The 25,267-nt window shown below is 35.5% G+C and overlaps 1 protein-coding gene across 1 annotated transcript in view; it reads left to right on the top strand.

Moving 5' to 3' along the window:
• LOC122746467 (SH3 domain-binding glutamic acid-rich protein-like) overlaps positions 1-25,267 on the top strand; it is a 68,451-nt gene that overhangs the window by 23,014 nt on the left and 20,170 nt on the right. Inside the window, 2 exon segments of the mRNA XM_043992079.1 lie at positions 4,457-4,642; positions 20,588-20,668. Coding sequence (XP_043848014.1) covers positions 4,457-4,642; positions 20,588-20,668 — 267 coding nt within the window.

The following is a 25,267-nucleotide window of genomic DNA, read 5'->3' as shown; positions in this document are numbered from 1 at the left end:
CAGGATATACTGTCCCAAACTTCAGGGGGTCCCAGGTGTTATGATTTAACGAGGGTCAGTTTCTTCACTTGCCTGGCCCTTTCTCTGGTCCGTAGAAAACCCCAGGCCAACTTGCCAACCAACCAAGCAGCAAAACTTTATGTGCTGTGGTTGCTAGCTCCAATGAACCTGCTCCCCTCCCCCACCTGGGCCGCCACTGCTCAAGGTTTCTTCCTGATTTACCACTGGGGTAGGACATCCAAATCCCCCTTAGCTCCTACATACAAACCTGTAGACTCCCCTCCCTGGCCCAGCTGTTCAGCCCTCTCACCAGACCATGAGCTTAGTTCCAGAGGACACTGGCACTGCAGCTGATTTGGAGGCTCACGGGTGAGTTTTTCCAGTGCAGCCTACCTGGAGTTGTATCTTTGTTGGCGTGATAGTGGAGATGGACTGCACTTCCATCCTGGCTCCCCCTTCTCCCGAACTTTCAAGGTATCTTTGGCTGGAAAATAATCTCAGCCATCTTTTTGTGGGTTCCACTGCTCTAGGAGTTGTTTTCTGGCTCTGTTGCTAGTACTTCTAACACAATATTGAATAATATTGGTGATAATGGGAATCCTTGTTTCACTCCTGATCTTACTGGGAAGGCTTTAGCCATCCCCATTACAAATAATGCTTACTTATGGTTTTAGGTAGATGCTTCTTATTATTTTAAGGAAAAATCCATTTATACTTGTGTCTTCAAGTGTTTTTTTTTTTTAGTAAAAATGAGTGTTCTATTTTGTCAATAGCTTTTTCTACATCTATTGATATAATCATATGATTTTTATTAATTTTGTTATTGATATAATCAGTTGTGTTATAAGTTTTCCTTATGTTCAACCATTCCTCCATTCCTGTTATAAAACTCACTTGGTCACAATGTATAATCTTTTTGCTATATTGTAGTCTCCTAGATATTATTTTGTTTAGGATTTTTATATCCATATTCATTGGTGAAATTGCTGTATACTTTTCTTTGTTTTTTCACTTCTTGGTTTAGTTATCAGTGACATTTTTGTTTCATAAAAGGAGTCTGGTGTGACTACTTCTTTGCCTATTATTCCAAATAACTTATTTAATATAATAATTAGTTGATCTTTAAAGCTTGGTAGAATCCATTTGCAAATCAGTCTTGTCCTGATGCCTTTTTCTTAGAAAGCTCATTCATGGCCTTTCCCATTTCTTTTTCTAAAATAGGTTTATTTAGATGTTCTATTTCCTCTTCAGTTAATCTAGGCAGTTTATATTTTTGTAAGTATTATTCCATTTCAGGTAAGATTTTAAATTTATTGTCATATAATTGGACAAAAAACCTCCTAAAATTGCTTTGATTTTATCTTTATTATAGTCACCCTTTTGATTTTTAATACTAGGAAAGTATTTTTTATCTTTTTAAAAATCATTAACCAAATATTTATCCATTTAATTATTTTTTTCATAAACCAACTCCTAGTTTTATTGAGTAATTCAATGGTTTTCTTACATTCAATTTTATTAATGTCACCTCTAATTTTTAGGATTTCTAATTTGTTTTTTAATTGGGTATTGTTTGGAAAAAAAAGAGAAAGTAGTCTTAGCAAAAGTCCTTCTATGACACAAGTATGGTCTTATCGCCTAAACCAGGGAGAGGTAAAACAGAGAAAGAAAACTATAAACCACTATCCCTAAGGAATAATGATGCAAAAAATGAGGGGCAAAACATTAGCAAAGAGAATATCACAATAATATCACAAAGATTATACACTTTGACCAGCCTATGATGTCCCTCTTCAGCATGATGGGGAGAGATAGGAAGGAGAGGATGAAGATGGGATAGTGGCATGCTGGTAGAGTATTCAGTACTGCAGCTGCTGTTGTCCTCACTGCTGCTACCACTCCAGCCATCACTGCCTCAAACTGGGGAGTGGGTGGGGAGAGAGAAGGATTGAGATGTTGGGAAAGGAGTGGGCCAGGGCAGAAAAATTATAACTGTGTTTGTTAGTGGAAAACAGTAATCATGGCATCACCCCTCTCTCCTTTATTAATTGTAATTTTTATTGTATCAAGATTATTTAATATTTCTGGGTTTTTTTTGCATTTGTTTATGAGGTTTTTATTCTCTAGCATATGATCAGTTTTGTGAAAGTTCCATGCTCAACAGGGAAATATGTATTTTCCTTCCTATTTCCATTCAGTAAGTGCCAGTTATCTATCATATCCAAAGTTTAAAAAAATTCTATTCACGTTCTTTGATACTTTCTTATTTATCTTTTTTTTTTCCTGGGCAATGAGGGTTAAGTGACTTGCCCAGGGTCACACAGCTAGTAAGTGTCAAGTGTCTGAAGCTGGATTTGAACTCAGGTTCTCCTGAATCCAGGGCCGGTGCTCTATCCACTGCGCCATCTAGCTGCCCCTGTTCATATTCTTTCAATGATATCATCTCATAATTTTTCCTGTGTTTGGCCCTTATCCTTTTCTTTACAAAAAAGAAGAAAGGAAAGAAAAAACTGAATAAGTAGTAGTAATCTGTAAATAAAATGATTTGCTTCTATGCATGTTCCTCCACATTTTATCTCATCAAAACTCCAGCTGTTGGTTCTTACATTTCTTTTAATTATTCCCTTTGATTATACAGGTCCTGAATTTTCAAAAAGATATCTTTTATTCTTATGTCACTTGAATTTCTTCCTGTGTTTTTTTCCCTCCTCTCTTTTTTGAAGTCCTTGGGGAACATACCTGGTAGTAGAATCTCTGAGTCATAGGATACAGATATTTTAGTAACTTTATTTACATTATTCCAGATAGCTTTCAAAAATGGTCATACTAATTCCCAGCTCTATAACAATATACTGGTGTACCTATCTTTCTACAACCCCTCCAACATTGACTATTCCCATTTTCTGGTCCTATTTGCCAACTTGGTGCCACCATTTACAATTGAAATTTGTTTTCCTTGTGGCTACTCTCTGTACAATTCTATCCTTCACTTGACTCCTGTGTTTCCAATTCAGAATTTCTGACCAATTCTGACATTTCATCAGCTATTTTAAAATGTCTTCTATTCTGTTTAAGGATCATTCTTTTCCCCAAGTAGGATTGTATTCAGTATTACAGGATAAGTTTTTCATGTTTGTAAGCCTTTATATTTTGTCTCCTATTATATATTCCAAGATTTTTCTCTCTATTTTAGTTGCTGTTTTTTTGTTTGTTTGTTTCAGTCCTAGATATGGTTTCCTTGGTACTTGTATTATTTCTTTTCTGGCTGGTTATGGTATTTTTTTTCATTGATTTGGAAGCTCTGGATTTTGGCCACAATATTTTTGTGTATTTTCATTTTGGGATTTCATTTGCATGGCTACAAGTGGATTCTTTCTAACTTTACTTTACCTTCTGGTTATACAGATCTGGGGAGTTTTAGGATTTCTTGAAATATGGCATCTGAATACAGTGATCCAAGACAATCCCAAAGGACTAATGATAAAGCATACTATACACCTCCAAAGAAAGAATTGACATCGATTGGACACAGACTGAAGCATGCTATTTTCCACTTTCTTTCCTTTTTTCTTTTATTCAAGTTTTCTTATTCAAAATGACTAATATGGTAATGTTTTACGTAATTTCACATGTATGGTCCACATCTATTGCTTACTGTCTCAGGGAAGGAGCAGGGGAGGGAGGGAAGGAGTGATAAAATTTAGAACTCAAAACTATAAATAAAAATGCTTCTTATTAAAAAGAGGAAACATGGCATCTGGATTTCTTGTTTGGTTATGTTTTTCATGGATAGTTCCTAAATTATGTCTCCTCATACCTATATCTACTTCATTTTTTTAAACCTAATATCCTCTATTTTTCAACTTTTTGAGACAGTTGAGGTTCTTCATGAAAGAGAGAAGGAGAAAGTAAGAGAGAGGAAGGGGGGGAAGAGGGAGGTGAAACAGAGAGGAGGAAACAATAGTGTTTATTACTGTGTTATTCTTTTGGTGCTTCTTTATACATTTTCCCTTTCCTATAATCTGATCTGTTGTCTTTTCCTTTCCTTTTATATGCATACCTTTAGCCAGTTTTCAGATTTGAGTTCCTATTCCAAGTTCTTTCCAGAAGCATATTTCCATGTTATGTGTGATTGGTATTTGATTGCTTCATTACTTCAACTTTAAAAAACAAATTCTTTTCTCCTCTAATCCTTTTATTTTTCCAGGATTTACTGTTCATATAACCTTTAGTTCCGACTTTCCTTGATAAGGAATGTGCACCCAAACATTAAAAATATAAACTTCTATGAATTTGATGTAAAAAGTACAAAATTAAGGTATTATTATCATGTTAAAGCCCCTGAACAGGAAGAGATATTGTTTCAATATTTTATACATTAAAAATTAGATAATTTTATATGACTGCTATACAAAACTAGCATAATGTTTATCTTTCTCTCCTCACTTCTAATCAGATTAGGAAGAAACAGCAAGAAGTAGTGGGCTTTTTGGAAGCCAATAAAATTGACTTTAAGGAGTTTGATATTGCTGGTGATGAAGACAATAGGCGATGGATGAGAGAGAATGTACCTGGGGAGAAAAAACCACAAAATGGAATTCCTCTTCCTCCACAGATCTTTAATGAGGAGCAGTATTGTGGGGTAAGAAGTCTTTTTTTGCTATTTGATGGATCACAAAGTTCACCAAATTTAAAATTCTTCTGCATGAAAATTAGAAGTCATCAAAAACTAGTGTATTTAGTAATACCAATTTAAAATGTTTTGGCTTTTTTATTGGTGGTTTTAAGAGATGTTTCTGTATAAGACAAAATAAAATATGTAGTAATTTGTTAGTACAATAGAATCTTGTTTATATCTAATTTGACAGATATATGTCTATAAATGCTCATGTATATAGAAATATACATATACCTATCTGTTCGGTGAGGAAGAGAAAATGATTGATAAATAAGAGTTTGACCAGGTATTGTATTGACAGTGATAAATAATTACTAATATGATAAAAGGGTAATTAAAATATATATTTTTGTGTTTTGAGAACTTTCCATTTGAAATAGTTCACTTATATATTTTATATATAAAGATTAGACAAGTTTATATGACTTCTTTATAAAACCAGCATAATGCTTCTCTTTCCTTCTCTTCCTTCCAATCAGACTGGGAAGAAACAGCAACAAGTAGTAGACTTTTTATAACACTTTTTATAGTGAGTTTTTATAGTAACATTGTAGGGAAAAATGAAGGGGTCTGGCTAGGTGACCTTTAAAGTTCCCTTCAGGTCTAACATCCTATGCATCTGAAGAAAGAGTTCATGACCAAACAAGGATAGAGAGGATTACAGGAGATAAATTTTGATTACATAAAATTAAAAGGTTTTTGCACAAACCAAACCAACATAGTTAAAATCGAAGACAAACAGTTAAATGTGTGTATGGGGGAAATCTTTGATATCCAAGAGAGTCAATGAAATAATCCAAATATATAAAAACAAGAGCCATTCTCCAATAGATAAGGGAACAAAGGATATGAACTGATCATTCTCAAAAGAAGAAATCCAGGCCATCAATAGCCACATGAAAAAAAATACTAAATAACTAATAATTAGGGAAATGAAAATTGACAATTTTGAAGTTCCATCTCATATCCATCAGATCAACCAAAGATGACAAAAAATGGAAAATAACAATTGTTGGAGTTGCAGGAAAAAAAATACACCAATATACTATTTTTGTAACTGTGTTTTTCCCAGACATTCTGGAAAGCAGACATATTCCCACAAAGTCATTAAAATGCACATACTTTATAACCTCATAGTATTAATACTATTAGGCTTATTCACTAAAGATAGAGGAAATGGATCTGTGTGTACAAACATTTATAGCAGCTTTTATTTTCTTATTGCAAAGAATTGGAAACAAAGGGGAGATGCTTACCAGTTGGAGAATATATGAAAAAAAGCATAATGAAGAAAATTAATATTGTATTCTATAATCTGATATATATATATATATTTGGTGGGGCAATGAGAGTTAAGTGACTTGCCCAGGGTCACACAGCCAGTTAGTGTCAAGTGTCTGAGGCAAGGTTTGAACTCAGGTCCTCCTGAATCCAGGACCAGTGCTTTATCCACTGCACCACCTAGCTACCCCCTATCACCTGATATTTAATATTAATCTGTAATATACCATTTTCTATCAAAACCCCCATCTTTTTGCCTAGCTCTTTTAGCCTAGTTCTCCTAAACTGACTGATGAATGTCATTACTTACAGCCCTCAAAGCCTCTACCTGGCACAAGTGGTAGATGAATGTAATGGAATATTATTGAACCATAAGAAATGGCAAGAATGGTTTTAGAGAAACCTGGAAGGATTTGTACAAACCAACATAGAAGCAGGAAAATAATTTATAAAATGACTACAGCATCACAAAAAGGACAGTCATGAAAGACTTTAGAACTCTGAAAAAGGAAACGGCAAACCAGAGGGCAGTTTGTAGCACCTACCCATCTCCTGACAGAGGGGCAATGGACTCAAATTAATTATATCTTTTTTTAACTATACACATGCACACTATGGAAATTTGTTTTGCTTGACTATGTATATTCCCCCCCTTTTTTTTGGTGAGGCAGTTGGGGTTAAGTCACTTGCCTAGGGTCACACAACTAGTAAGTGTTAAGTGTCTGAGGCCGGCTTTGAACTCAGGTCCTCCTGACTCCAGGGCCACTGCACCACCTAGCTGCCCCAACTATGTATATTTGTGACAAAATTTTTTTCTTCTTGTTTTTCAGTTGGGGAGGGCAGGAAGGAGATGGGAGTTAGAGATAGGATACCCAAAAGAAAGAGAAAGAGCTCAGTGAATCTTTTAAAAAATGTATAGAAGGGAACAGAAACCAAGATAGAAACACAAATAAGCAGGACAGTTTTGAAATTTATGTGTTAAAGTTATTATATCCTTAAAAGGAAAATTAAGTTGTACTTGAGAGATACACAGTGCTTATATAGTCCTTTTTCATAAGTATATTACCCTCACGTTATCTATCTTAGGGAAAACATATATTTCTCTGCACAATGCAACTGTTTTACAATGGCACAAAGGGGTATCTGTTGGAAATAGCTATTCAGGGTAATTATTTATGTAACCCCGGAAGGATTGCTCATTCACATATAGATTAGAGTTTAATCAACAAAAATAAAAGTAGCACTTTCAGCTTTAAACTCTCAAGTGAGCTGATAAATTCTGAAAACTAAGCTCCCTTTGCTCCCATGCCTTCTGTGTCTATTTTTCCCACAGATCCACCTAAAGGATTTTTTAGGGAAATGCTTTCAGTGTCCAGGTTTCAAGGTCACATTCTTTCACAACCATCTACTGCTCTCATTGTGATTTTCTTGACCTCTCAGATAGCCTCCAAGCAATTTCTCTGTTCATGTATCGGCTTTTTTCTTAATATCCTATCCTGGTGTTACTGCCATCTCTGACTCTTGGAAATGCTTCAAGTCAGACTCCTTTTCAAGGTTAAGGCCTTCTTAATAGGCTAATTCAGATAGAGGCTTTACTCAGGCGTTGATGGTGTCTCCTTGATGAGGTGAATTCGCATTTCTGAACTTAGAGCACCTGGGTTCTAATCCTACTTCTGATATTTACTAGTTGTTGGTGATCATTTAAATTCATTTGGTAGTTGGAGATAATTTAATTTCATAGAACCTCAATCTTCATATATAAAATGGCAATGATAGATGCATATACTTCATAGGATTCTTGTGAGGAAAACACTTTGCGGACCATAAAGTGCTATATAAATGTGAACTTTTTTGGTTTGGCTCTATTAGTTCATTGGTGTGGGAAATCCCAGGGAGAAAATTCCCTTTACCAGTGATGATTGACAACTGTTCTGCAACTTACATTTGAAGAACAGATATTTCTGAGATATTTTCCTGGGACACTGAGAAGTTGTCACAAATCCAAATAATTTGAGAGTTTAAAGGAACCTCAGTAGTCATTTAGTCCAGCTGATGCACAAAAGGAACCTTCTGACAAATGGTCATCCAGCTTCTGTTTGAAGTCCTCCAAGGAGGGGCAGACATACCACTTCTCTAGGCAGGGTATCTATTCCACATTTGGATCTTTCTAATTGACTTTTTTCTAGGCTGAGCCTGACTCAGGCCTGTTCTCTGGTAGAATAGGTTTGATACTGGAACAAAATGAGACATGTAAACCATTCATGCCTCGCTTTCACTTATTGCACACATCTAATCAGATGCCAAATCATGGCATTTATATGTCCACAACATCTTTCACATCTGTCTTCTCTCTATTTAGATAGACTAACCATCTTCTTTTACTATTGCAATAGTTTTCTAATTTATCTCCCTGCCTCCAGTTTCTCCCTTCTCCAATTTATATTCCATGTGACCACCAGTGATTTTTACTGAAGTGAAAGCCTGACCATGCCACTCCTATTCTCTCTCTCTCTCTCTCTCTCTCTCTCTCTCTCTCTCTCTCTCTCTCTCTCTCTCGGCATTTAAATCCATTCATAACTGTCCAATTAATTATGTATTTTACTCCCTTTTTTGTACCCTATGGACTACTCAAACTGCCCTTCTTGTTGTTCCTTACACATAACATTCCACCTACTGTCTCTAAACATTTTAGCTCTCTCCCATCCCTGCAACACATTCATTCTTTAACTCTGCCTCTTACAATCTCTTGTTTCTTTTAGGATTCAGCTCAAGTACCACTTTTCACTGGAAACCTTTCCTGATCCCCACCAGCTTCTACTACATGCTTGAACTTTAAGACTGATTGTTAGAGGTGTGAAAGAATAGTAATCCCTGATCACTCACCCTTCCTCAGCCCCTTTAGGCTACACCTGAATGAAAAACCCTTAGTTTTTTTCTTTATCAGTTTTGATACAATGTCCTGCACCAAAATCTTTAAATTATACTTATTGAAGGCCTAACCAATTTGTAAATAGAAAGACCTGGTTAGTCCAAGAAGGACTCCCTCTTTCTAAGGATATATAAGGTTTTCTTTGCTCAGTGGTTACAGGGTAACTTCATTAGCATGATACAAATGGACCCAAAGCAAACACTATTAATGTAAATCAGTTACACAATACCAATCAGTTTAATAGTTCAATTGCTTCCACATGCGCTGCCTTCAGCACATCCTTGGCATATCTTGGTCAGATAGGATCACCAACACAGAAGTACTCCAACACGAGCAACTTCCGAGCATCTACCTGCTACTGAAACAAAGACGGCTGCGCTGGCTCGGACATGTGCACCGCATGCAAGACAGGCACATTCCTAAAGACCTACTCTATGGCGAGTTACCCTCAGGCCAAAGACCTGCTGGACGCCCCCAGCTTTGCTACAGAGATGTATGCAAGACTTGAGGGCTCTGGGAATAGACACCAGCAGCTGGGAGGAGATGGCCAAGGACTGCACCCGATGGAGTTCAGTACTCAGGAGCAGCTTGCGTGCAGCTGAGATGCGCCTTCAAGCTCGGGAGAAAGAAAAATGAATGAGACGCAGGAACTGACGGGCAACAGAGAGCACAGTTTCCCGATGTCCTTGTTGCGGCAGGAGCTGCGGCTCCCTTATCGGACTGCACAGCCACACTGTGGCCTGTGGCTCTTTGGGGTGCTGATCCATGGTTGTCCGTGGAAGCCTACTTAAAGCATATGCTATGGTTGTATTATGTGGAAACAGACTAGGTTGTTTAGATAGTTGATCAGGAGGACAATAAGATCTATTTACTTTCTTGGGGAAAGAAGAAGATAGTGAATGGGAATTTCAAAGGGCCATTTAAGTTTGTTTATTCTCTTGGGGAAAGTGAATAGGGACTGTCTAGTTTCAGTTTGCAGTCTTTGTCAAAAGGCATTTGGTTTCTATTAATCTGGGGTCTCATAGAATCCACTTGGATAATATGGCAGCTCCATCAAATCCAGGTGATCCATACATTCATATTAACAGGTATAATAAATCTAAGAGAGAAATCTTTGATTAATTTAGCCAATGGAAATGTCTCTGGTTTAACTTTGATTAAGCTAAAAGAATCCTTGGTGAGAATGGTTAAAGAAAAATTTTGTGACCCAACAATACCACTACTAGGTCTGTTTTCCAAAAAGATCAAAGAAAAGGGAAAATGACCTATGTGTGCAAAAATATTTATTGGAACTTTTTTGTGGTGGCAAAGAATTTGAAATCAAATAAATGTTCATGAGTTGAGGAATGGCTAAACAAGTTGTGGCATATGATTGTGATGGAGTCCTATTGTTCTGTGGGAAACCATGTCGTGGGCGGGGGGGGGGGTTGTTGAGAAAAACATGACAAGACTTATATTAACTGATGCAAAGTGAAATGAGATGAACTGGGAGGCCATTATGCAAGTAACAGCAATGTTGTAATGATGATAAGAACACCTAGGTGGTATAGTGGGTAGAGTGCCAGGCCTGAAGTCAGGAAGATTGCTTTTCTTGGGTTCAAGTCTGAACTCAGACAATTGCTAGCTGTGTGACCCTGGGCAAGTCGCTTAACCCTGTTTACCTCAGTTTTATTATCTGTAAAATTATCTGGAGAAAGAAATGGCAAACTACTCCAGTATCTTTGAGAAGAAAACTGCAACTGAACAGCAGCAACAATGATGATCAACAGTGAAAGATTAGGCTGCTCTGATCAATACAATGATCCAAGACAATTCCAGAGGACTCATGATGAAAAAATGCTATCCATCTCCAGAGAGAGAACTGATGAAATCTGAGTATAAATTGAAGTATAATTTTCTCACTTTACTTTTGTTTCTTATTTTTTCAAAAATGGCTAATGATTTGATTCGCATGATTTCAAATGTATAATTGCTATCACATTGCTTGCCTTCTCAGGGAGTGGAGAAGGGGTTGGCAGGGAGAGAGATGATTTGGAACTCAAAATTTAAAAAGAAAACAATGTTAAGAATAAAAAAATAAAAGTTAATGTCTATTTCCCCAATTACATATAAAACTAATTATTAACATTTATTTAAAAAAAATTTAAATCCAAATTCTCTCTTTCCCTCTCTCTTCTCTCATCTCCTTGAGAAGCAAGCAATTCAAAATAGATTATACATGTGTAGTCTTACAAAAAATATTTCTGTATTAACCATGTGAAAGAAAACAGACAAAAAACTACAAGAAAAGTAAAGAAAGTAAAAAAGAAGTTTGTTTCAATCTGCATTCAGATTCCATCAGTTCTTTCTCTGGAGGTGGATAGGGTTTTTCACCATAAATCCTTCAGAATTGTCTTAGATTATTTTATTGCATAGCCAAGTCATTCACAATTGATTGTCGTATGATATTGCTACATATCGTAAAATATTCTCCTGCTTTTGCTCACTTCACCCAGCATCAGTTCATGTAAGTCTTTCTAGGATTTCTGAAATCAGCCTGCTCATCATTTCTTATAGCACAATAGTATTCCATTACATTCATATACCACTTGTTCAGCCATTCTCCAACTGATGGGCATGCCCTCAATTTCCAATTCTTTGCCACCACAAAAAAAGCAGCTATAAATATTTTCGTACAGAGAGATCCTTTTTCTTCTTTTAAAAAATCTCTTTCCAATACAGACTTAGTAGTGGTATTTCTGGATCAAAAGGTATGCATGGATTTTTAGTCCTTTGGGTATTACTCCCCATAATGGTTAAATCAGTTCACAACTCCATCAATTGTGTATTAGTATCCAAATTTTTCCAAATTCCCTCCAAAATTTGTCATCTTTTTCTGTTTTTTTTTTTTAGCCAATCTGATAGGTGTGAGGTAGTATCTCAGATTTGTTATAATTTGCATTTCTCTTATCAATAGTGATTTAGAGGATTTTTTTCTTATGACTATAGATAGCTTTGATTCTTTCTAAAAACTGACCATTCCTATCCTTTGATTATCAATTGGGGAATGACTTAAATTTTCTAGATTTGACTCAGTTCTCTATATATTTGAGAAATGAGGTCTTTATCAGAGAAACTTGTAAAAATTTTCCTCATAGTTTATGCTTTCCTTTTAATCTTGTCTGAGTTGGATTTGCTTGTGCAAAATCCTTTTAATTTAATGTAATAAAAATATGTGTTTTACATTCCATAATGTTCACATCTCTCATTTGGTCATAAATTTTTCCGTTATCCATACATCTGGTAGGTAATGTATTCTATGCTGTCTTAGTTTGCTTATAATATCACCCTTTATGTCTAAATCATGTACACATTTTGACCTTATCTTGGTATACAGTATGAGATGTTGGTCTGTAACTAGTTTCTCCCAAACTACTTTCCAGTTTTCCCAGCAATTTTTGTCAAATAGTGAGTCCCTGTCTCAAAAGCTTGCATCTTTGGGTTTCTCAAACAATACATTACTATGGTCATTTAGTATTGTGTTGTATGTAGCTAATCTATTTCACTGGTCCACCACTCTATTTCTTGGCTAATACCAGATCATTTTGATGATTTTTTTGTGTGTGTAATACGGTTTGAGATCCGATACTTCCAGGCCACCTTCCTTCACATTTTAAAAAATTGATTTCCTTTATATTTTCAACTTTTTATTCTTTCAGATGAATTTTGTTATTTTTTCTAGCTCTATAAAATTATTTTTGGTAGTTTGATTGGTATGTCACTGAATAAGTAGATTCATTTAGGTAGAATTGTCAGTTTTATTATATTAGATTGGCCTACCCATGGCTAATTAATATTTCTCCAGTTGTTTAGATTTGACTTTATTTGTGTGAAATGTTTTGTAATTGTGTTCATATAGTTCTGGGTTTGTCTTGGTGAGTAAACTCCCAAGTATTTTATATTATCTACAGTTATTTTAAATGGAATTTCTCTTTCTTTCTCTTACTTCAGGGCTTTGTTGATTATATATAGAAATTTATTTTATATCCTGCAACCTTGCTGAAGTTATTAATTATTTAAACTAGTTTTTTAGTTGAATCTCTAGAATTCTCTAAGGATACCATCATATCATCTTCAAAGAGTGATGGTTTTGTTTCCTTGTTGCCTATTTTAAGCCCTTTAATTTCTTTTTCTTCTCTTACTGCTATATCTGATATTTCTAGTATAATATTGAATAATAGTGGTGATGATGGGCATCCTTGCTTCCTTGATCTCAATGGGAAGGGTTCTAGCTTATCCCCATTACAGATAATGCTTGCTGATGGTTTTAGATAAACATTACTTATCAATTTAAGGAAAGCTCCATTTATTCCTATCCTTTTCAGTGTCTTTTAATAGGAACAAGTGTATTTTGTCAAAAGCCTTTTCTGTATAATATCTAATGATATTATTTTTATTGCTTTTGTTATTGATATGGTCAATTATGCCGATCATTTTCCTAAAATTTAACAGCCCTACATTCCTGGTATAAATCCTACTTGGTCATAGTGTTTGATCTTTGTGAAATATTGCTCCTTACTAGCATTTAAAAAATGTAGCATCAATATTAATTAGGGAAATTGATTTATAGTTTTCTTTTTCTGTTTTTGCTTTCCTGGTGTAGGTATAAGCACCACATCTTTGTCATAAAAGAAATCTTTTTCACCTATTTTCCCAAATAGTTTATATAGTATTGACCCTTCAAATATAATTTTTATTGCATTATGATCTTAAAAGGATGTCTTCAATATTTCTCCTTTTCTGCATTTGGTTGTGAGGCTTTTATGCCCTAATATATGATCAATTTTTGTGTAGGTGCCATGTACCACCAAAAAAAGAGGCTATATTCCTTTCTGTAATCTTTCATTTTTATCCAGAGTTCTATTATAACTAGATTTTCTAAAATTCTATACATCTCCTTAGTGCCTTTTGTGTTTATTTTTTTGGTTAGACTAGTTCTGAGATGGGGAAGTTGAAGTCCCCTGCTGATATAGTTTTATTGTCCATTTACTTGTGTAACTCATTTAACTTTTCTTTAAAAAATTTGTTACATATGTGTTTAGTGTTGATATTTTATTGTCTATGGTTCCTTTTAGCAAAACATAACTTCCTCACTTATCTCTTTTAATTAGATCTATTATTGCTTTTATCTTGTCCGAGATCATGATTGTTATCTCTGTTTTTTTTAATACCAGCTTAAGTGTAATAGATTCTGCTTTAGCCCCTTATCTTTATTCTGTTTGTGCCTCTCTGCTTCAAATGTGTTTCTTGTAAACAAAATATTGTTGGATTCTGTTTTTTAATCTACTCTCCTATCTGCTTCTGTTTTATTAGTTCTTCCCATTCACATACACAGTTATGATTACTAACTCTGTATTTCCATCTATCTTATCTCTCTCTCCCCCAAGCCCCACCATTTATCCTTCTCTCTCTTTTTACCCTGTGCCTCCTCAAAAGTCCATTTAGAAAGTTCTGCTATAGATACTTTGAAGCATATATTTTACCTCCATAGGATGTGCCTAACAGTGAGATGTCCGAGTCAAAGGGTATAAACATCTTAGTCACTTTCTTAACATAATTTAAAATCTTTTTCCATAATGGTTAGACTAATCCACAGCAACATCAGCAGTGTATGAGTGTCTGTCTTTCCATAATCTTTTCAGAATGAACTAGTCCCATCTTTTGACATCTTTGTTAATTTATTGGGGTTGAAGTAAAATCTCAAAGTTATTTTGATTTGCATTTCTTTTATTCTTAGTGATTTGGAGCAACCTGTCATATAGTTGTTAATAGTTTGTAATTCTTTTGAGAACCATTTGTCCATATCCTTTCAGCACTTTTCTATGGATTTTGGTATTATTATGTGTGTCAATTCTCTACATAGCTTGGATAGCAGACAGAGGTAACATTTTAATAAGTGAGAATAGAACTAATTTTTTGTTTGTTTATTATTTTCATTTAATTTTGTTATTTATTTCTAATTAACAAGCATTTATTTTCTCTATTTTCTACTCCCTCCACCACAATGAACAAAAGCAAAGAAGAAAAGAAAATCCTTATAACAAATATGCATAGTCAAATGAAATAAATTCCTTAATTGGCCATATAAAAATGTTTTTTTTTACATTTTGAGTCCATCACTTCTCTGTCAGGAGATAGGTAGCTTGGTTTAACTTCAGCCTTCTGGTATCAGAGTTTGCTATTTGCAGTGCTCAGATTTCTTAAGTATTTCTTATCCTGATTTTGTTCCCTTTTCTCTGTATTACTTCATTCAGGTCTTCTTCTTTCCTACGAAACTGCCCATTATGTAATCTCTCATGGAATAACAATATTACATTACATTAATATGACATTATTTAGTCATTCTTCAATGGGTGGCCAACACCTAGGTTTCCTTTTTTTTTTTGCCATAAAACGACATATAAATATTTTTTTGTACATATGGATCTTTTTCCTCTTTGATAATCTCTGAAGATATTGTTGGGTTAAATGGTATAATGACTTTTGGGGCATGGTTCTGTGTAAAAAAATTAAGTTAACTTAATCTGTAAATTTATAACTGTGGGCTATGTGAAAAATTAAAACTTTAGAAAAATTATAACTGGGCAATAAGTCCCATCTGGGTCCCCATTCAAATGTAAAAATATTTTAATTAGCTGGGCCTAATCTGTGGACTTTTGACTGGCTGGCTATCTGACTGCATTTAGCTGGTAAAGCTATAGCTGGCTATTATTAGCTGCCTAAGCCAGTCTGCAAGGGCCTGTTCCTTTCCCCACTGCCTCTCAGACTGATAAGAAAAAAAAGGATTAAAATGCTTCTTTTAATTAAAGCAAATGTGGGGTTTATTTAGGTGAATAAATTTAGAGTTAAATGTAGAAACAAGGATAACAAAATTAAAATACGACCTGTCAGCTTTTTAAACTTTCTGCTACCTCTCACCTATGGGTGTGCTGGCCACTGCCGCTGTGGCTTGCGGCCACATCTCGCTTGGACAAGTTCGCCTTCAGTCTTCTCCAACTTCCTCAGTCCTCTCTCTTTCACTCTTTTTCTCTTTCACTCCAGCTCCCCTGCACTTCTTCTCTCACCAACCTCTCAGGGTCTCTAGCGTCTCTGTACCAACTGACCTTCTATAATTCCCCCTTTCCATCCAACTCTCTGCACCGTAGCGACAAACTCCTAAAAAGACCCTAACTCCGTCCTCTTGAGAACTCCCAGCATCTCTTTTTATTCACCTCCTCTCTCAGGTGAAACTCAGGCTGGCCCCCCCAGGGAGGGCCAAGCCCTGTGAGGCCCAGGCTGAGATCTGGGGGCTGGGCGAAGCAAACCCCGATGTCTTTCCAGTTTTTTTGTAAGCGCAGCTTAGCCTGGCTCAGAGGCCCCAAAGCTGAAATGGAGGGGAAGGGCAGCTCTGCTCAGGGACCCTTAAGCTAATTTTAACGCCTACAGTTCCAAATTGTTTTCCAGAATGGCTGTACCAATTTACAGTCCCACAGACTTTATGCTTCTTTTTCTAAAGTTCCTCCAACATATGCAATTTCCCTCTTGTATCGTCTTTGTCAATCTGATGGGTGTGAGGTAGAATCCCAGTGGTTTGGAGCACATTTTTATATGCCTGTTGATATCTTGGATTTCTTCCTTTGAAAATTACCTCTTCATGGGAATGAACTCCTTTTTTTTTTTTTTTTTTTTTTTGGTGAGGCAATTGAGGTTAAGTGACTTGCCCGGGGTCACACAGCTAGTAAGTGTTAAGTGTCTGAGGTCGGATTTGAACTCAGGTACTCCTGACTCCAGGGCTGGTGCTCTATCTACTGCACCACCTAGCTGCCCCAGATGAACTCCTTTTTAAGAGAAAGTTGTACTATGGAAAAAGTATTTTAAAGATTGATTTTGGAAATGTCTATTATTATGTGATTTTATTGCTGAATCCAATGTGTGTTTCTATAAAAATTCAACTTCGCATTAAAAAATATAGAAACAGAATTTTTTAACCTCTTTAAAAATATTCCAAATGAAGACTTTCAGCAGGATTTGAATACATTTGGTAAAATATTAAAATGAAATATCTTTGTTTTGGATTACAAAAACAAATGGCTAACATTAGGGAAAATGGAAATTTATTGGCTAAAATTCAACAAATTTCCTGTTATAATTAGTCTAAATTTTTGTAATTCAAAAATGAGTATCATAATTTAGTAAGGACACCCAGTTATATTATCTTTTTAGAACATCTTTTTCAGCTCTGACTGCCATCCATTAAAGCTATGTATTGATAAAAATTGAGCTTAGAAGCATGTGCTTGTATATAATTGATAAATAAATATATATATGCATATACATACATACGTACACACATTTGGGGAAAGTATGCTCATTTTTTTTTAACTGATTGCGTACTCAGATACTCAAATGAATCTATAATCTTATTGATTTGGTAGTTTTCTCTAACAATACTCATTCTGTGTGTCCATATATTTCCTTTTAAGTGACTTGCCCAGGTTCACATAGCTAGTAAGTGTCAAGTATCTGAGGCCAGATTTGAACTCAGGTCCTCCTGAATCCAGGGCTGGTGCTTTATCCACTGTGCCACCTAGCTACCCCCAATCTCTCTCTCTTTTTATTCATATATTTCCAAAAGGGAAATCCAGTCTTCCTTGATTTCTCAGCACATTATGAGGGTACCAATGGTGTGCTCTGACTGCCTACCTATTATCCTTTCCTCTCACAAATAACTTGATCTCTTTTTTGTCATGTAATTCTTTGATGACATCCTTGATGTTCCTTGTTTGGAGTTCTTTTTCAAGTGTTGCAGCTTGTCTACATATTAACAGGCACCTTTCCATAGTCCTCAATGTGTCACTTATCTTTTGTTCTTTGAAGGCAGCAGCTCCCAGGTCTCACAGCAATATAACAACATTGGTAAGATGTTTGTATTAAGAAGATGAGCCTTTGTTGTTATGGGAAGCTTGAGGTTATCAAAAGTACTTTGAAATTTACCTGAAGTAATCCAGTTTGTTCTCTCCCCTCATTTTTTTTTTTTTAAGTGAGGCAATCGGGATTAAGTGACTTGCCCAGGGTCACACAGCTGGTAAGTGTTAAGTGTCTGAGGCGGGATTTGAACTCAGGTCCTCCTGACTCCAGGGCCGGTGCTCTATGCACTGCGCCACCTAGCTGCCCTTCCTCTCATTTTCAATTCTGGGTTCAGTTTATTAGTCATTTTAATTATTTGTCCCAGGTACAATATATACAATAATATGTATTGTGAGGGCCAAATTTAATATATGTAGAGTTAATTGAGTGGCTCACTGTAATATTGGGGTCCTGAAAATAATGAGGGACCCTCTAGGTCCAAAGCTCCCTCCCAAGTGGACTGGGTCCCACTAGTTCGCTGAAAATTCTTAATATATACATGGTCTCCAGGACTTAAATCATGCAAGGAAAAATCTAAAGGACCAGCTTGTACTGCAACTCCTGCCTCATGGAGTTCATATAGCCTAGTTTGTAATTCCTGTATATAGGAGGCAACAGAAGTATCACCTCCCACCAGTGATGTATAAACTGGGGAAAAAGTTTTAGCCTGGATAGGAGGGTGACCAAAAAGCATTTCATAAGGAGATATATGAAGTTCTCCTCTTGGTCTACTAGATTATTGAAAAGCTCTATAAGGTGTCCATTCAAATGCATGTTGAAATCAGGCAATAGGTGTTTATCCACTTTGACTTTCCTGTAGGGATAGACAGGCCAAATCCCTTTGGATGATTACAGGTCTCTTCTAAGAGGCTCCTGGAAGTGTCTTGAGGCATGATCAGCACATTGTTATCCACCAAAGAAGCATCTATAGCTTCTATAAGAAATTTCTCCTGTACTTTGTCTGGGCTGGATCTTCTCTATCAGTGATAAATATTTTTAGGGAGTTTACATCTTCCTGTTTTATTGCTTTCTTGATGTTTATTATTTTAGCTGTTATATCTTCCAAGGAATTTAGAATGATCTTCACATATAGATGAGAGACAGCTTGTAAAAGAGCCTTTCTTCTACCAAACCTTTTTTTTTTTTTATACCAAGTGCAACAGTTTTTCATAAGTCAACAAACAATAAGCTCAAAGGGACTTTATATTCTCTCCATCTTTCAGGCTGTTGGGAGATAGTAAAAATGTGGTCCTATATTGAATATCACTTCTTGTGTCCTACTAGTGTCCTCATTGAGGATGTTCTCAATTTATTTATAAATGTTCCTCATTGAAATTTTGCAAATCTCAGAGATATAGGTGGGTAGTTATTGATCTTTTCTCAAACACTTAAGCAATCCATAAGCTCCATTTATTTCTCTATGCATTTGTTATCGTCCTCTCTTTTATATATCTTGTAAATTAAGGTCCCTGGAGAATGGGACACTACCACCACCAAAAACAATGCACTCTCAATTATATTGCCTCCAGCACTAATCTTTATATACTCAAAATCTCTTCTGGCTGCTTTCCCACTTTTATTTCTTTTTCATGCCATTTTTAGTTCCTTGATAAGTTCCCTGAGGAATTGTGAATAGAATGCTAAGTATGATGGTTCTATTTTCCTTGATGGAGAAAATAGTCTGTTGTATAATAATTTTGGAAAAATTTCACATTTTTTTCTGATTATAGTCCTCTTTCAGTTTTCATTCTTGAATACTATTGAGATGACTTTCCTTGTTTGAATATCTTGTCAAGCTTTCTTTAGACTCGTTTTGCCTTCCACTTCTCTCTGCTCTTGCGATGATACTGCTCATAATTGTCAAACAGTTTTGAAATTTTAGAAATGAATTTATGTTCTAAACTAATGTTTCCTTTGGAAGATGTTTCAGTTTGGCAAGGAAATCAAATATTTACTGAATAAATCATTTTTGCAACTTCTTGTTGCAATTAATTCTAGTGGTTTAACTTTTGGATGACATAGTTGGAACTGATGTAATTTCTGTTGTTCATTTCCAATTTCTGATTTTCAAGAATTTGCCTAAATAATTCAGGACTAAATCTTGTTTTTTGTTTTTTGTTTTTTTTTGGTGGGGCAATTGGGGTTAAGTGACTTGCCCAGGGTCACACAGCTAGTAAGTGTTAAGTGTCTGAGGCCAGATTTGAACTCAGGTCCTCCTGAATCCAGGGCCGGTGCTCTATCCACTGCGCCACCTAGCTGCCCCAGGACTAAATCTTAATTATGTGGCATATTTTTCTCATACTATACTTTTTTCTATAGTTATAAATTCTGATCTAATATCCAATTAGTATCAGTTTTCTTGTAGAGACAGCTAACTCAGGATTGACTCTTACACCCTTATCGATGTCTTCCTATCTTTTAAAATGAAGTCAGTTTAATTCTTTGAATGTATATGTGAAGAAATAATTTAAAAAAAACCAAACTTTGGGACTATTGCTGTAGGGAATCTTGGTGAGTAAATTCCTTTCACCAATTCAGACCAGCACCAATCTGCTTTCTGCTTTATAGTTTTAGTGAGCTATCTGGGCATACCAAGAGATTAAGTGACTTACTTAAGGTTTTCTAGTCATTTTATGATGTAGATAGTATTTGAAGTCAAATCTTGTTTCTGAGGCTGGCTTTCTTTATACCATTCTAGGCTACCTCTTTGATATAGTGTATTTGTTTATAAATAAGCAAACAAATTTTGACCAGTCTTTTTTCTTTTATTTAAGGATTTTGAATCTTTCTTCTCTGCAAAAGAAGAAAATATTATATATTCATTTCTTGGTTTGGCGCCTCCTCCAGGCTCAAAGGTATGATTTTTATGTCTTATTAGTGCCTGATAAAGTTAAATATGAATGAAAGGAGATATTGGGTACAAATATTAAATAACGAATGAAGATCAAGAGATAAATAAGATTTTTGTAAGACTATTGTTGATACCATCTTTATGAGTAATGATAATTTAATGATTTAATTAGAAGTCTTTTTCTTTTAAAATTAACTTCTGATTTTTTAAAAACTTGACTTAGTATTTCATTTTTTTCTAACAATTTTCCTAAATTTAAATTAGGAAATAATATTCATTAAATCTTTTTAAGGATATCAGTTTTAAAATGTGAAACTTCCAATTAGGATTATGGTTACATAATCCTGTCATAGCTATAGCTGGTGCTGATTGCCAACCATGTTGCCTATATGCAGTTCTGGGTCACAGTCCCAGTGTGAAGAAGAGCACTTGTGGTCAGTCATAAGGGAACATTGGCCCTGGTTACAGTTCAAAGGCAAAGAGGAGTGCTAGTGCTTGCAACTACAGGGGAGCAGGGGCCCTTCCTGGGTAAAGACCAGAGCAAAAATGAGGAGAGCAATGACCAAACCTCTTTGTGGATCACACCACCTTGGAAGCACCAAAAACTTGTAGATCCCCAGAACTAGCTTTGAAAACACCAGCATGAAAAAGCCTGAAGCTTGGGAGAGTGCCTCACCACCCCAGTGTCAGCAGAGCCCAACTTTAACATAAACATCAAAGTCAAGAAATAGTCTGGGAAAATGAGCAAACAACAAAAAACAGAACTTGACCATAAAAAGCTACTTGGTGGCAGGGAAGACCAAGACAAACTCAGAAGATAATTATGGGAAAAGAGCTACAACCAAAGCTTCAAAGAAAAATGCTAATTGGACCTAGGTCATTGATGGTTACTATTAGAGTGACCATGGGCAAGTAATTTTACCTCCCTGGGCCTCAGTTTCCTCATATGCAAAATGTATGGGTAGGACTAAATAAACTCTGAGGGCCCTCCCATCTCTAGATTTATGGTCCTATAATCACTTCTTTTTTTTTTTTTTAAGTTTTTTTTAGTTTTTTTTTTTTTAAGTGAGGCAATTGGGGTTAAGTGACTTGCCCAGGGTAACACAGCTAGTAAGTGTGTGTTAAGTGTCTGAGGCCGGATTTGAACTCAGGTACTCCTGACTCCAGGGCCCGGTGCTCTATCCTAATCACCTACTTCTTGATCTCATCAGCTCTCATGGTTTCAGTAATCATCTCTATGCAGTTCATTCTCAGATCTACTAGACTAACATTAACCTCTCAACATCTAGTCTCATGTCTCTAACTGCCTATTAAATAACTAGGTGGTACAGTGGTCTGGCCCTAAAGTCAGAAAGAACTGAGTTCAAATCCAGCTTAAGATACTTATTTGATATGTGACCCTGGGCAAACTACTTAATATCTATTTTTCTTAGTTTCCTCAACTGTAAAATGAGGCTAATAATCTTATCTCCCAGGTTTGTCATGAGAATCAAATGTAGTATTTGTAAAATGTTTATCACAGAGCCTGGCACATACTAGGTGCTTAATAAATGCTTGTTCAGTCTTATACACACACACACACACACACACACACACACACACACACACACACACACATCCTGCCTCCTGCCTTTTCCCCCACCTACTTCCTCTTGATCTCCAATCTCACATCTACCTCCAACTGTTTTGAACTAGATGTCTTGTAGACATTTTAAGCTCAACATATCCCAAACTGAACTTATTATATTTCCCTCCAAGCCCTTTCCTTTTACTACCTTCCCTATTACTGTTGATGGAAGCATTATCCTCTCAGTTGCTTACAACTTAGGTGTGATGCTCAATTCCTTACTCTCCCCTCCCCCCATATTCAATCAGTTGTAAAATCCTATCATTTCTACCTTAACAATATTTCTTGTATAAGCCCTCCTTTGACATAGCAATTACCCTGGTACAGGTCCTCATTATCTTATGCCTGGATTTTTTCAGTAGGCTGGTCTCTCCCCACTCCAATTCAACTGTCAAATTAATCTTTCTAAAGTGTAGGTCTGATCATATCATCCCCCCTATTCAATAAACTTTATTACCTTCTTTTTACCTTCAGGATCAAAAAATAAAATGTCCTATTTGGCTTTTCAAGTCTTTAGTAATTTGGTCTCTTCCTATCTTTCCAGTATTCTTCATATACCTTACTCTTCCTAACATACTCTGTGATTTAGTGACATTGATCTCCCTGTTTCCTCTCACATTACACTTCCATCTCCCAACTCTGAAAATTTTCTTTGGCTGTCCCTCATGCCAGGAACGTTCTTCTTCCAGCTCCCCAGGCTTTCTCCAAGCCTCAGCTAAAGCACTCCCTTGTGCAAGGGATCTTAGTGCCTTCCTTCTGAGACTACCTTCAATGTATACACACATACATTTATGTTGTTTGTATGTTTCCATGTTATTTAACTACTTAGACTATGAGCTCATTGAAAGCTGGGACTGTTTGTTTTCCCAATGCTTAGCACAGTGGCTGGGATATAGTAGGCTTTTTATAAATGCTTATTGACTTGCCCTTGAGGAATCAGAAAAGGCATCCTAGAAAATATGTATGTATACATATACATATATTTATGTATAATATAATATTATCTAAAGGAGGATATTGGAAAATGTTGGAAATTTTGGCTTAGGATTTAGAAACAGAACAGGGTCAAGGGGCCACAGATTACAAAGAAGTCTTATGAAAAAGTATTAGGAATACTCTTGTCAAGAAGAGTTGGTAAGTATTGAACAGCATCCCAGAAAATGAAATCAATTATATCTTAATGGAATGGAGATAACTAGTTACTGATATGGGAATTTTTTCTAAATCAACTGTGTCTATGCAGTCAGACCATTGATTCATTACAACAAATTAGAAGGACAAAGCAACAAATTAGAAGGACAAAGCTGAGAAGATACTGTGTGTGTGTGTTTACAACAGCCTCTTGGTGATTAAAATAGAAAATGCAACAAGGAAAAGGCTGACATGGGCAATTCCAATTTCGTATAGAAATTAATGAATGTAAAAGTATTACAATAATAAGGCCAACAGAATACAGAAACTGAATCAGCCAGTAAATGTTTCCCAAATTGGAGGGAGAAGGAAGTTTTTGGAAAGCTTGACATGAGACTCAGTTAAACTAGGTCACTGAAAGAATGTTTAACGATGGAACTGGAAGGACAGTAAGCAAATAAAAATGAAATAGGTTTGACAGCATTTATATAATAAACTACTTTCTGAGGTGGTGGAACCAATCCATCATCTCAGTCCCTGATCTGTTAAATGTGGAAGTGGAAATGATTGTATAGAAGATGAAGATGGGAAGAACTGCTAACCATGAACTAGAGGAAATACATTCTGGAGGTGACACAATTTTGAGGCTTTTGAGAAGTCAATTCTTTTTTTTGTTTTGATTTTTCATCTTCTATTTATTTTTATTTTTAAATTATCAAGTAATAATTTTTCTTCTTCCTACCTACTCCCTTATGAAAAAAACAAAACCCTTGCAACAAATATACATAGTCATAAAAATAACCCCCCAAGTTGTCCATGTTAAAATGTTTCATTTTGCATATTTAACCCATCAACTATCAGGAGGTGGATGGCATTCTTCATCTTTGGTCCTATGAAATCATGGTCAATCATTTTATTGATAAGAGTTAAAGTCTTTTAAAATCGTTAATTTTTACAGTGTTGTTACTATATAAATTGTTCTGGTTCCATTCACTTTGCATGGGTTAACAAACACTTGTTAAATATCTCCTAAGTGTCAGGCACTATGTTACATTCATATAAGTCTTTCCAGGTTTCTCTGAGACTGATCTTTTCACTTCTTATAGTACAATAGTGTACCATTACACTCATATACCACAATCCAGCCATTCCTCATTTGATGAACACCTCCTTAGTTTCTAGTTATTTGCCATTACAAAAAGATGCCTTAAATATAATATTTTTATAAATAAATATAAATAAAACAATGAATAAATATATAAATTATACATATAAATAATAAATATAAATATGCTGTACATGTAATTTTTTGGGGATCTCTTTGGGGCTATTAATCTACTAGTGGTATCACTGCTTCAGAGTTTTCATGATTTAGTGACTTTTGTGGCATAGTTCCAAATTTTTTCACTAACAAGGTACTGTTGTTCCCAGTACTACCCAAACCTTTAAACATTTGTCATTTTCCATTTTTGTCAACTTTACCAATATAATGGATGTGAGGTGGAACCTGAGTTGATCTAATTTGCATTTCTCTAAATAGTAATTTGGTACATTTTTTTCATATGGCTGTGGAAATCTTAGATTCCTTCCCTTGAGTGTTTTCACATGCTTTGATAATTTATCAATTGGGGAATATATCTTATTCTTATAAATTTTAATCAATTCCTTATATATCTTGGAAATGATGCCTTTACCAGAGAAATGTCCTGCAAAGATTTTTCCCACTTAAGGGAATCCTAGCTGTATTGAATTTATTTTATTTTATTTTATTTTTTATTATTTTTTTTTTTTTTAGGCAACGGGGGTTAAGTGACTTGCCCACGGTCACACAGCTAGTAAATGTCA

The sequence above is a fragment of the Dromiciops gliroides genome, chromosome 3 (assembly GCF_019393635.1).
Source record: "Dromiciops gliroides isolate mDroGli1 chromosome 3, mDroGli1.pri, whole genome shotgun sequence".
Lineage (NCBI taxonomy): Eukaryota > Metazoa > Chordata > Mammalia > Microbiotheria > Microbiotheriidae > Dromiciops > Dromiciops gliroides.
The sequence above is the reverse complement of the archived record's forward strand: the minus strand, read 5'-3'. Positions and strand labels throughout refer to the sequence as shown.